The following is a 13,593-nucleotide window of genomic DNA, read 5'->3' as shown; positions in this document are numbered from 1 at the left end:
ACCGGTGAGTCTGACGTCGGTGTCGGGCAAAATGGTAGAGACTATTATTAAGAACAAAATTACAGAGCATATTCAAAAGCATGGATTAATGAGACAAAGTCAACATGGATTTAGTGAAGGAAAATCTTGCCTCACCAATCTACTACATTTCTTTGAAGGGGTGATCAAACATGTGGATAAAGGTGAGCTGGTTGATATTGTGTATCTGGATTTTCAGAAGGCGTTTGCAAAGTACCTCATGAAAGACTCCAGAGGAAATTGGAGAGTCATGGGATGGGAGGTAGTGTTCTATTGTGGATTTAAAGCTGGTTAAAAGATAGAAAACAGAGAGTAGGGTTAAATGGTCAGTATTCTTAATGGAGAAGGGAAAGGGAAATGGGACTTGATCTACCACCCATCTGTGGTTTTTGCAACTACATTCAAAGCAGTTTACATAGTAATATTCAGGTATTTATTTGTACCAGGGGCAATGGAAGGTTAAGTGACTTGCCCAGAATCATAAGGAACTGCAGTGGGACTTGAACTCAGTTCCCCAGGATCAAAGTCCACTGCACTAACCACTAAGCTACTCCTCCACGAAGGTCAGTTAGTGGGGTTCCCCAGGGGTCTGTGCTGGGGCCGCTGCTTTTTAACATGTTTATAAATGACCTAGAGATGGGAGTAACTAGTGAGGTAATTAAATTTTCTGATGACACAAAGTTATTCAAAGTTGTTAAATCGCGGGAGGATTGTGAAAAATTACAAGAGGACCTTACGAGACTGGAAGACTGGGCGTCTAAATGGCAGATGACATTTAATGTGAGCAAGTGCAAAGTGATGCATGTGGGAAAGAGGAACCCAAATCATAGCTACATCATGCAAGGTTCCACGTTTGGAGTCACGGACCTAGAAAGGGATCTAGGTGTCGTAGTTGATGATACGTTGAAACCTTCTGCTCAGTGTTCTGCTGCGGCTAAGAAAGCAAATAGAATGTTAGCTATTATTAGGAAAGTAATGGAAAACAAAAATGAGGATGTTATAATGCCTTTGTATCGCTCCATGTTCATTAACATCAGGATGTGCTGGTATGTGACCACTTACTTTGTTGGGTTTTTTTTAGTTTTTCAAAGCTTTATTGAAAATAGAGTCAAATTTAACAGTAGTAAGCAGAAAATGAAGAGACCCTTTTACTAAGCTGCATTGGCGGCCCGGGCGGTAATTTCATTTTTTGCGCGTGTCTGTTACAAATGCCAGAAAATAATTTAAAACTTTCCGGCGCACGGCGGAAACCAGGTGGTAATCGTCATTCTACATAATTTTTATTTTACCGCACGTCCATTTTCAGCCGTTTTTTACAGGCTTGCTGAAAAATGGATCTGCTCATGCCCAAAACACGAGCCTACACCAGTACAGGCCATTTTTCGATGCGCCTTAGTAAAAGGGCCCCTAAGTCTTAAAGATTTAACAGCCCTTCATCCCCTCCCTCCCTCCCACCACCCCCTCCCCCCCAACTGTGACCTCTTGTTTTGAAAGTGCTCGCAGTGCTGTCGTTGAAGAACCACCACTCAACAAAATGTTCAAAAGGGCAGGGCAAGATTGTGGGGGAGGAACGAGAAGGAAGCTGGGGCTAGATACTAGAAGGAGAATGAGAAGAATGAGATGCTAATGAATACTGAGGAAGGGGAAGAATGGGGAGATGCAGGGAGTAGATGATGGGGAAGTGTGAAATGGAGGCTGCTTGTGGTAAGGGGTAAGAGCAGGAGAGGACGGAGACCCCTCTTCTGCTCACTTAGAAACAATATGGGGACAACAGTGGTACCGGGATGAGTACAGTTCACATGAGGAGAGAGGCAGAGGGAGTTTGTGGGTAGGGGGTGGAGGAGATACGCTTCTGAGTATGGTGAGAGAGGAAGGCTGGGAAAAGAGTGGGTGGTGAGTGGAGGAAAGCTGTGCTGGAGTCACCACTGTTAAAGGAGGAAGTGCTGTACCAGAGCCACCACTGAGAGGAGGGTAATGGAGTCACTGCAACAAAATCACTCTAGTGTTACTGAGAATTATCTCTCATTTAATCCAGAGTGAGACACAGATCAAACGACAGAAAGTGGAGTCTGAGTTTGAGGAGTTACAACAGTTTCTGAATAAGGAGAAGCAGATCCTTCTCTCGAGACTGGAGGAGGAAGAGAAGAAGATTCTTCAGAGAATCAGGGAACATGAGACCCAGCTAGAAGAACAAAGTTCTTCCCTCATGCAGCTGATCTCTGAGATAGAGGAGAAGATTCAGCAGCCGGCCACTGAGTTACTGAAGGTGAGATAAGCAAATATATTTCTAAGGAGGTTACAGTTCTTCCAGGAGGAATCAGGGAATTCAAGTAGCAGATCAAAATATCTTACATAAGGGCTGATTTTTCAGCCAGCAGCTGCACTTACCAAATCAGAGCTTTTAAAATAATTTCATGGGGCTTAAATGGCCAAATCCTCCTGCTCTGAAGAAGGTGTAAATTGTTGTATGTGTTCTACACATGTACACACAAGTCATGTTTTTAATGATCAATATTTGACTCACTGAGTGAAAAGATACCAAACGAGGGGTTACAAATAACAGAGATAAAGGCTATAAAACTTTGGAAGGGTAAATTGGGCACCTTTCATTTTTGAAAGTTTTGTTTACTGTAGGGTCAGTAGAGAGGGACTATACAACTTTTTCACAACGTTGATGTTGTTCATGTTCTACAGCCTAAAAACTGTGGGTATGTGATTTCCGGGGTTAATCACTTAATTGATAAACATTTCTTATTTTTTAAAGATGTAGTTAGTCCATTCCTGAGGCTGAAATTTTCCAGGATTATACAGTTGATATCCCTCTGCTAGAAATAAGTCACTTACCCCACTTTTGATACCTTTTCACCCAGATATCACCTCTGCTCAAACCAGGCTCTTGAGAATGTCTACATGGAGATCACAGATCAGAGCCACTAAGGAGGTTTCAGTACTGTGCCCCATCCAAAAGTCTGATTGATTGGCATAAAGGACCTGTGTTTTATCTAAATACTTGAAAAGTTGCCCAAGTATCAATCAGGGGCGTATCTGCGTGGGGCCACAGGGGCCTGGGCCCCCGCAGATTTTGCCCCGGAGCCCCCTACCGCCGTTAACCCTCCCTCCCTCGCCTACCGCCGTCACCTACCCCGAGGTCCGCTTCCTCTGGCTTTTTAAAATATTGCTTCAGCTGGCGGGGGACCCCAACCCCCCGCCAGCCCAGCCGCTATCTTTAACTTTTTCATCCTCGTCGTGCAGCGCGCTGTGAAAGCTGCATGCATCTTTAGATCCAGTTGGATGGAGTCTGTCTGACGTCACAGCAGTTAAAGATCGCGGCTGGGCTGGCGGGGGGTTGGGGTCCCCCGCCAGCTGAAGCAATATTTTAAAAACCTGGAGGAAGCGGACCTCGGGGTAGGTGACGGCGGTAGGCGGGGGAGGGAGGGAGTGTTAACGGTGGTAGGGGGGGGGGTTGACGGTGGTGGTGGGGGGCTATAATGTGCCCCCTCACTCTAGCCCCTGCCCCCCCTACCGCCGAACCTCAGATACGCCCCTGGTATCAATTACAACTTAAGAGATAAATGTTAGGTTTGAAACAGGCTGATACACTTGTTTCCATAATGAGTTTGGGTGTTTCTTATAGATTTTTGGATGCTGATCATAGAAATGGCATCAAAATTTTGTAGCTGTTTTGTGATTGAGCAGAGCTGTGAGTAGAGTATCCTAATGTATAATGTGTTCGCATAAACTGTGAAATCTAACTAGAAATATTCTCTGTTTCATTTCCCTTTAGGATGTGAAGGATGCCCTGAGCAGGTACAAGTTAGTTTTCTGTCATTTTCTATGCGGCTGGATGGATTTTGAGTGAGAAAGAAGGGAATTAATTGATTGGTGAAAGGGAGAGGAGTAGCCTAATGGTTAGTGTAGTGGGCTTTGATCCTGGCAACCTGGGTTCGAGTCCCACTGCAGCTCCTTGTGACCTTGGGCAAATCACTTAACCCTCCATTGCCCCAGGTACAAAAAAACTCTGAATGTGAGCCCCCTAGGGACAGAGAAAGTACCTGTATATAATGTGTACAGTGCTGCGTATGTCTAGTAGTGCTATAGAAATGATTAGTAGTAGACGTTGAATTGAGAAAGTAGTTGGGATTAAGTGAGGAGAGGGTGAACTAAAGTTTAGAGGAAGTACTGAGAAATGGAGGGGAAGAGATGGAGGATGAGGAGGAGAATTACAGATCTATCTTCCCTTCCCTCTGATTCTCATATTTCCTCTCCCACCAACCTCCCTGTCCTCACCTCTTTGGCCCTCCATGAATCCTCTCTTCATTCCCCACCAAACTTCACCCTGTGAATCTCCTTTCCACCTCTACTCTCCCAGTTGCGTTGCCCCTCAACCCTAGTGCAGAAGGAGTTTCTGTTGATGGTCCTGGTCTGACGCTGTCTATAACAAAGTAATTCTATCAAAATGTGTTTATATTTCTTTGAAGGATGAATAAACATGTGGCATAAACCTATTTTTAGACGTTTTTCTATGAAGTCCATCAGAAGTGCGTCCAAATCTCAAGTGGTGTGTGAGGGGCGTGTTCAGACGGGGACTTATGCGTTCTTAAGACTTAACGTTTTTCAGTCATAATGGAACAAAACAAAAAAATCCAGGTCCAAAACGTAGAAGTTTTGAGTTAGACCTGTTTTTATAACGAATAAGGCACAAAAAGGTGCCCTAAATACCCAGATGACCACTGGAGGGAATCAGAGATGTCCTCCCCTAATTCCCCCAGTGGTCACTAACCCCCTCCCACCCCCCAAAATGTGATAAAAAACATTACTTGCCGGTCTCTATGCCAGCCTCAGATGTTATATTCCTGTCCATTAGAACAGCATGCAGGTCCCTGGAATAGTCTAGTGGCTCAACCTCTGGGGAATGGAAGGAGACACAGGGGGAGCTCGGGGTTGGCCGACAGCTCCGTGGGGAATCTTTCTCCATCGGGCACAAGGGCTCACATCTCCACTTGACCTTCCTGACAGCATGCAGGTCCCTGGAGTAGTCTAGTGGTGGATGCAGTGCACTGCCGACAGGTGGACCCAGGCTCCTACCTCCCCCTACCTGTTACACTTCTGGACGAAACTGTAAGCCCTCCAAAACTCACCAGAAACCCACAAAAAGGTGGCTCCTTCACCCGTAAAAGCTGTGGTAGTGCTGTACAGTTGGGGGTGGTGGGTTTTGGGGGGGCTCAGCAGACAAGGTAAGGGGCCAATGGTGAGATGTGTACCTGAGAGCCAGTGGCGTACCGAGGGTGGGGCGGTGGGGGCGGTCTGCCCCAGGTGCAAGCTGCTGGAGGGGTGCAGAGAGCAGCCACACGCCTGTCGTCTCCGCTGGTTCCCTGCTTCTTCTACCCAAGAACAGGTTACTTATCTACAATGACACCCAGATCTTTTTCTTGAGCGCTGACCCCCAAGATGGACCTTAGCATCAGGTAACTATGATTTGGATTATTCTTTCCAATGTGCATCACTTAGCATTCGTCCACATTAGATTTCATCTGCCATTTGGACGCCCAGTCTTCCAATTTCCTCAGATCTTCCTAAAATATTTCACAGTCCACACGTGTTTTAACAACCTTGAATAGTTTTGTATCATTTGCTAATTTGATCACCTGACTTGTCATTCCGATTTCCATATATGTTAAATAGTACCGGTCACTGTTCACCCTCCTCCATTGAGAGAAATGACCATTCATCCCTACCCTCTGTTTTCTGTCCAATAACCAATTCCTAATCTACACTGGTTAAAAGATAGAAAACACCCAGCTAATAAAGTCCACCTTCTACATTATCCTGCCTAACACCTCCCTTCTCTCTTCCTTTACCCAATCTTTGTATACTACTAATTTCATCTGATATCCTGGTATGACCATGTCATAACAAAACTCTGTAAGCCACATTGAGCCTGGGAAAGAAAGCCAGCAGATCAATATCACAACAAAAAGATTTTATTGAAGATATCGTGTATGAACAAATCGCTCGACACAGGCCGTGTTTCGCCCACCTAGGGCTGCGTCAGGGGCTACAATGAACAAATATATAATAATTATCATAGATCATAATAAATAAAATATAACACACATACAAGCATAATATATCAAATATATAATGACAAAAAACAATTAATAAAATATGGAATATTACTAAGTATACATAGAGAGTATACTAGAATAAGCATATCGCTACGCACTGTCCAATATAAATTATATATATATATATATACATGTACATAAAAGAGCATATATATGAAAATATATTTATAAAAGAAGTGTATGTAATGCAACAATTGTATGACAGTGCATATAAACATATATATAAAAGCATAATAAAATCTGACATCACATAACAGCAAAGCAAGGGCACTGGTATAGGTTACGAACTTCAATACAAATATGTATAAAAAATGTATAAATGAGATAATAAAAGGGCACATACCTAATTTGAAACCTCTATGTGAAAAACACAAAAAAATCAAGCCTTAGAATGGATGTTTGCCAGTATTCTTAGTAGACTGGCCACACAGACATCCCAGCAGAGCAGTGGGGCACCCTAGGAGGTCCCAGTTAGACATCTTACCACTGCCCCATTATCTTGTAGGGTGAGCCTTCCAAAATCCGTAGAAAAACTACTGTACACAACTACAATAGCCCTTATGGCTGCAGTCGTCACCTATATGTAGGTACAGTAGGCTTTTGGTAAGTTTTGGAGGGCTGACACTTTCCACCACAAGTGTAACAGATAGAGGGAGATATGGACCTGGTCGCCTTTTCTACAGTACACTGCACCGACCACTAGGCTACTCCAGGGACCTGATTGCTGCTGTAATAAGATGGACCATAACATCTGAGGCTGTTATAGAGGCTGCTATATATACTGTTTCTTTCACATCTTTGGGGGTGGGGGGGTGGGAGGGGGTCAGTGACCACTAGGGGAGTAAGGGGGGGACGACATGCCTTAATCTCTTCAGTAGTCAATTAGTCATTTAGGGCACCTTGTTGTGACTTAGTTGTGATAAAAACAAAACATATAAATTGTAGCCCTGGATATTTTTGTTTTGTTCCATTGTGGCAGAAAAACATCTGAGTATTAGGAATGCCTAAATCCCACCCCTAACACACTCCCTTGCGTAGCAAAATGTTTAAAAAATAGGTTTCAAAAATAGCGATTTCCAAATGCCATTTTGTGCCACTTTTTGAATGTTTTCCTATTTCAAAAATCAGTCCCATAATCACAGAAAACTGAGTGTTGATGGTATATTTCATTCCTTCCACTGTCACATCTCTATCCCCTGGGTGTGAACATCTCCCAGAATAATCCCAGTGACTCTGTAACCCATAGGTGGCAGAAAATGAAGTTTCCAGTACCAGAGGCTGTTTCTACTGATCTGAAAATGGGTTTCCAATTGCGCTATCCTCAGCAGCTGAAGAAATGGATTACAAAATTTGGAGGTGAGGAATTGATCGCTTTTTTTTTTTTTTTTAATCATTTATTTATAATTTTTTCATTTTACAAGGATCACTTGCAAAACAGTAAAACAGAGATGATTGTACATTAAAACAATATTAGAAGAAAACAATTTCAACAAGATAAATGGATTTTATACAATCTTTCTCTTTCTTAGACCACAAAATAAATAGGGAGAGTGAAACAAGACAAGGAGATCAATTTAAGCAACAGCAAACAAAGAAAACGTGGTAGTAACCCGATTATCCCCAGTTATTATTTATCTAAATCATTATTCCACATTGATCATCTGGTTGGTTTCTTCACGACCATAACGGTGCATAGTCCATCTGTTAGACTTGCTGCCCACATTCGCCACGAATTAATATGTTACAAGAAATTCTACCCACTTCTCCAGCAATTAATATGTTGGAAGAAATGAGTTATTTTGGGGAAAATAGCTCTAGAGCAACTCGCCACTGCTTATAATTTAAGAGCAGGTGCTGTATTTATATTGATTTCTCCACCAATCACCAAAGGTGATAATTGCAATAAATTAAATAAATTAAGTATATATATATTCAGAACACAAAGAGACCATATTTTTAGCTTCAAAAAGATTGATTTAATTTACAATTGCACACGAGAGGTAGGTTTTAAAAAGGGAATCTTTTACAGGTAATCTGTGCATAAAATAGAACAAAGTAGCAGGTAGATCAAAAGTTGTTACTCACAAGTCCTTGTTACACAGTATGAACAGCATTAGGTAAGCACATGTTTTAGGAGCAAGGCTTCAGCGGAGCGGACCCCAAAGAGAGCAGCAGTTTCCAAGAGAGGCAGGTTTCCAGAGGAGGCAGGTCCCAAGAGAGGCAGGTTCCAAGAGCGGCAGGTCCCAAGAGAGAGAGCTGGGCTGTTTCCAGGCCTTTTATAATGTTAGCAGAGAAGCATGGTGTGTGCATGTCTTGGATATTTTGCAAGGCATTATGGTTAATGTAGTCTGTTCACATGACCACATTATAAGTCCTTCCTTTCTGCACATGTCTGGAAGCTGATGGGAGGGGCAGGTATACCTTCGACAAGCAAATGTCCTGTTTATGGTCTCCCCTCTGAAGTCTTTGTCTTCAATGGGTTCTCCAGACTCTGTGTCTCCTGGGTCTTTGGTTTTCAGAGATGTCCTGATGAGCGTCCAGGTACCCACCTTAGTCATGCTTTTGTTCAGTTCTTTTAGGTGGGAGGGCAGAGGAAGCTCTTTTGTGTTTGCTAAGTGTGTGTAGTTAACTTATTCCTGCTCTCAGAAGCTCCCAGAAAAAGGAATGGAGAGAGAGAGGCTTGAAATAAAACTATTCTCTCTGCTGCTGTGTCAAATATATATTTTTAAAAGATACACAAATATATTGCTGTATATATATCCAGCAAATATGCTACATATTTCAGTAATAAACTGATACCGTTACATTCCCTCTCTTGGCTCCGAGTGAAAATAAATTTTTAATATATATTGGAATGAGGAGCCATAAAATGAACTATAAAAGCTAAAATTAAAAAAAAAAACAACTCTAATCTAGTACAGTAGCATGATAGCAAAGGTACTGAACTGTTTACATGGGCATGTGTACTGGAAGAGGTGAATCTTTTAATAATGGACATTGAACAGACTGGACCGTGCAGGTATTTTCCTGCCGTCATCTACTATGTCACATCACTATGAATCTTGGAATATGTCCTTAGCTGGAATATGACTGTTATAAGCAAAAAAAGACTCATCATTATTACTTTGTTTACTCATGACTTACATTTAGGTAGCTAGGGTTAAGTTTTCTGTGGTCAGTTTCATTAGGCTTCCATTCAGTCAGGTGGCAGAGTATGGCTTTGCTCTGGTTTAAAATAGGATTGCAAGTACACTTTATATGACTTCAGCCACACAAGCGTAATTTTGCTCTATTTCCAGAGACCACCTCTTTTTGTGTCACCTGCTCAGGGGCATAGGCTGCTCCCAAGTTTATGCCACAGGATATCTTACCCAGTATGCTAGCCAGAATCAATAGCATGAGAGTGCACAATTGACCAATTTACCACCGCAATGGGGTGGAACAATCTATTCAGTCATATTTTCAGCGTTTGACATTCCAAGGAAAAATATTCTATGAATGTTTCCTAACACTGTGAATGTTTCCCTATATTCTCTATTTCAGAGGCTACTGTTTCATTAGAAACAAGAAAGACATATGTATGCAATTATAATAATTTACACACAAAACAATTATTCCTATCATTCCTATGCAATAATATTTACTTAATCATGAACAAAAACAGAGTCATGGTATAGTGCCATGGACTACCTTTCAGAGAGAAACTTTTTATTCTTCAGAGAGAAACCTTTTATGGGTAATGAGTGTGGTAAAAGGTTACCATATTTATCTGTTTTAGCAGTGTTTAATGTAGCAAATTAATAGACAATACTCATGTGTTTAATGTTGTAAAGAATTTAGAAAAGATATGTTAATTTTGCTTTGCACACAGCCAATATTTCATTCCAGGGAGAGACATTGTGTGCGTCCTGGCTGTAATGTAGAATAAACTAAAAAGGTCAGAAACATTCCCTGTACTGATTGTACCTAATAGATCATGTAAAGAGAAACCTTCGCTCATATTTTCAAATATATACATGTGAATATATAACCTTAGATAGCAATTAGTAGAACTTATTATACATGAGCCATAGCTTGAATGATTCTTTTCTATAGCTTGCCTGCCAGTGAAAATGGTCTCTCTTTTTTTTTTTTTTTTTTTTTTCTTGGGCAAGGACATGGTACAATGTGAACTAATGGAAGGACTGTTAGTAGGGAGGGTCTATGAATGTCTGTTTATAGTTCTCTGTGTACCCCATAACATAACACAAACATATAAACATGGAGACCACATGACAAACAAACAAAGAACTCTATTAGGCCTTTAGGTCTCCGATCGTCCATTCCAGATCCAGGATTGAGCTTAACCTGCAAATAAAGCACAAGAACACAAAAGCAACGTACGCGGCATCCATCTTGGATTTGCCAAAGCATTTTCATTCATTTAGAACTAAGCAACAATTAGCAAAATTAATAAAGCACAAAGGCAACAAGAGCAGCACCTGCGGCATCCATCTGGATTACCACCGCAGTCTCATTCATTTAGAAATAAGCAACAATTAGCAAAATTATATATGGTTTTTATCTCAAGTAGAACAGCATAGATCCGTTTATTTTTAAAATATAAGTAGAACAGGATCGGATCTATTTATTTAGAAATATATCTGAGATAGCCATATATATATTAGTTACTAGCACCATTAAATCTTAGATTTAATCTTAGATTTACACTCGAACTCTGAAAAAGACAGAAAAACACATTATACATTAATTTAGCAGGTCACATGGCTCTCCGGTTCTGGTGGGGGGGGGGATCCCTCTCTTGTTCACAGTTCCTTCCCATAATCTTATATCATTGTATGCGAGCAGCAGCGTGCAGTGCAGACAGGCTTTACTTTCTTAAGCTATAGTTTCTTTTCTATAAAAATAAGCATATCTTGTTAATTCACATTAAAGCACAATATTAAGTTTCAGCACCAGCGGGAGTTACCTATTATAAGGAGGCATTTTTAAAACTTCTTACCCAGTATTTTAGTTTCAACTCCAGTGGGAGTCACTCATCAGAAAAAAGACATTTCTAAATCCTTAAACAATATTATATCAAAAACAAATTACAACAGAAGCTATCACAGAGAGACATTTTAAATCTGACTTATTGCAAAGAGACATTACTAAATCTTAAATGTTCAAAAGAACAATAGAAGCTATATCTTTAATTCTTATCAGTGTTACAAAGGGCCATTGCAAAAACTTTTTCTATTTTCCGGTCCAACATATTTAAAAAATAGCACCTGGATTTCCCTGCCATCTGCAGAGTGGGTCATGCTGTGGAGAAGTCCAGTCCAGGCTGGATGCGTCTCCTCATGTTTCTTTTTTTAGGAATTAAATTGCAGGAAGAGCTGACAGAATGTCAGTTTCTGGTCCAGCAGGACTTGCAGTTAAAAGTTTCTGTTTATCTGGCGGCAAATTTCTCTTTTTATTGTTAGCTATCTGCAATATCTGCAAGGCTACATGAGAGTTTAAAATGTCACATGCTTGCTTGTGGTTTTCAGTAGCTACATACTTAGGAGCTGATTTCTTTATTAGAGATTCCCTTCTATGGGAGCTTAGATCAGAATGCAGCCCAGTGTGCTGAGGAGCTGAATCATGAGCATTTAAATTAGACTGCAGAACAGGTTGTGCATATATGTGCTGAGGTTTTGGATGCTGTGAGGGGGTCTGAGAACTAATGGTTCTAGTTGAACCTCCTGCTACGGGTGTGGACTGTGATACTGTTACCACAGCTGAAACAGGCATGGCTGTAGCTGTATTTGGGTCTGGAGGAGCACATGGGAGACCCGTAATGGCTGACCCCTGCAAATGTGAATCCTGTACATGATCAATGTTCTCATATATATGTGGCATCTGCAGTGTTAATTCCCTGATTAAATGCTTCAAGTCTGGAACCTGGCTGGCCTGCATTTCTAAAGCTAAAATTTGGGCTTTCATTTTATTTTCCTGAGCTGCCTGGCTTTGTACCTGCATTCTAAGGGCGTCTAATTGATCATTTAAGCAACTAGCCATTGTGATTAGAAAATCCTTTTCTGTGTTTACCTGCATGCATTCTCTCTCTTTGGCCAGTAACTTCTCATTCAATTCTGCATGTTCCCTTAAGGCTTTCTCACACATGGCCCACATTAACCAAGTGCATGCAGAAATTCTCTTGCTCCCTTCCTTAATTGAATATAAATCAATATCAGAGGGGGTGGAAATATCATCAATTACATTACGGGTCCAAGGATTAGGGCCAGAGGATTCTATGCATTGCTTAGGCAAAGTGGGGTTATCTATGTCCTTCTCAAAAGAAACTGCAAAATTGTTTTTTGTATTATGCCAGAGCATGCCTAAAGATTTGATTATGAGATACATAAAGTACATGAGTGCATAAGTACCTAAATAAGACCAAACATCCATCCAGCACAGCATTCTGAATACCTGAAAACCTTATCAATTTATCAATCGGAAATTTAATTAATGAAACCTGATACTCAGTTCTCTATAAAGCAGCAAAATACAAAAATATAATTTAAGAGCACTGCTATTTCATTCTATAAGCACAGAATACCTGCCCCCGTTCTGCACCAATTAATATGTTAGACTTGCTGCCCACATTCGCCACGAATTAATATGTTACAAGAAATTCTACCCACTTCTCCAGCAATTAATATGTTGGAAGAAATGAGTTATTTTGGGGAAAATAGCTCTAGAGCAACTCGCCACTGCTTATAATTTAAGAGCAGGTGCTGTATTTATATTGATTTCTCCACCAATCACCAAAGGTGATAATTGCAATAAATTAAATAAATTAAGTATATATATATTCAGAACACAAAGAGACCATATTTTTAGCTTCAAAAAGATTGATTTAATTTACAATTGCACACGAGAGGTAGGTTTTAAAAAGGGAATCTTTTACAGGTAATCTGTGCATAAAATAGAACAAAGTAGCAGGTAGATCAAAAGTTGTTACTCACAAGTCCTTGTTACACAGTATGAACAGCATTAGGTAAGCACATGTTTTAGGAGCAAGGCTTCAGCGGAGCGGACCCCAAAGAGAGCAGCAGTTTCCAAGAGAGGCAGGTTTCCAGAGGAGGCAGGTCCCAAGAGAGGCAGGTTCCAAGAGCGGCAGGTCCCAAGAGAGAGAGCTGGGCTGTTTCCAGGCCTTTTATAATGTTAGCAGAGAAGCATGGTGTGTGCATGTCTTGGATATTTTGCAAGGCATTATGGTTAATGTAGTCTGTTCACATGACCACATTATAAGTCCTTCCTTTCTGCACATGTCTGGAAGCTGATGGGAGGGGCAGGTATACCTTCGACAAGCAAATGTCCTGTTTATGGTCTCCCCTCTGAAGTCTTTGTCTTCAATGGGTTCTCCAGACTCTGTGTCTCCTGGGTCTTTGGTTTTCAGAGATGTCCTGATGAGCGTCCAGGT

The 13,593-nt window shown here is 41.1% G+C and overlaps 1 protein-coding gene across 2 annotated transcripts in view; it reads left to right on the top strand.

The window, feature by feature from the left end:
• The window catches only part of LOC115468292 (E3 ubiquitin-protein ligase TRIM39-like), a 54,819-nt gene that overhangs the window by 11,263 nt on the left and 29,963 nt on the right, over positions 1-13,593 (top strand). For both annotated transcript variants that reach the window (XM_030199917.1, XM_030199916.1), the window contains exons 3-5: positions 2,054-2,284; positions 3,803-3,825; positions 7,390-7,499. In XM_030199917.1, the coding sequence (XP_030055777.1) occupies positions 2,054-2,284; positions 3,803-3,825; positions 7,390-7,499 (364 nt within the window). The remainder of the gene's footprint in view (positions 1-2,053; positions 2,285-3,802; positions 3,826-7,389; positions 7,500-13,593) is intronic.

The sequence above is a fragment of the Microcaecilia unicolor genome, chromosome 4, assembly GCF_901765095.1.
Source record: "Microcaecilia unicolor chromosome 4, aMicUni1.1, whole genome shotgun sequence".
NCBI lineage: Eukaryota > Metazoa > Chordata > Amphibia > Gymnophiona > Siphonopidae > Microcaecilia > Microcaecilia unicolor.
The sequence above is the reverse complement of the archived record's forward strand: the minus strand, read 5'-3'. Positions and strand labels throughout refer to the sequence as shown.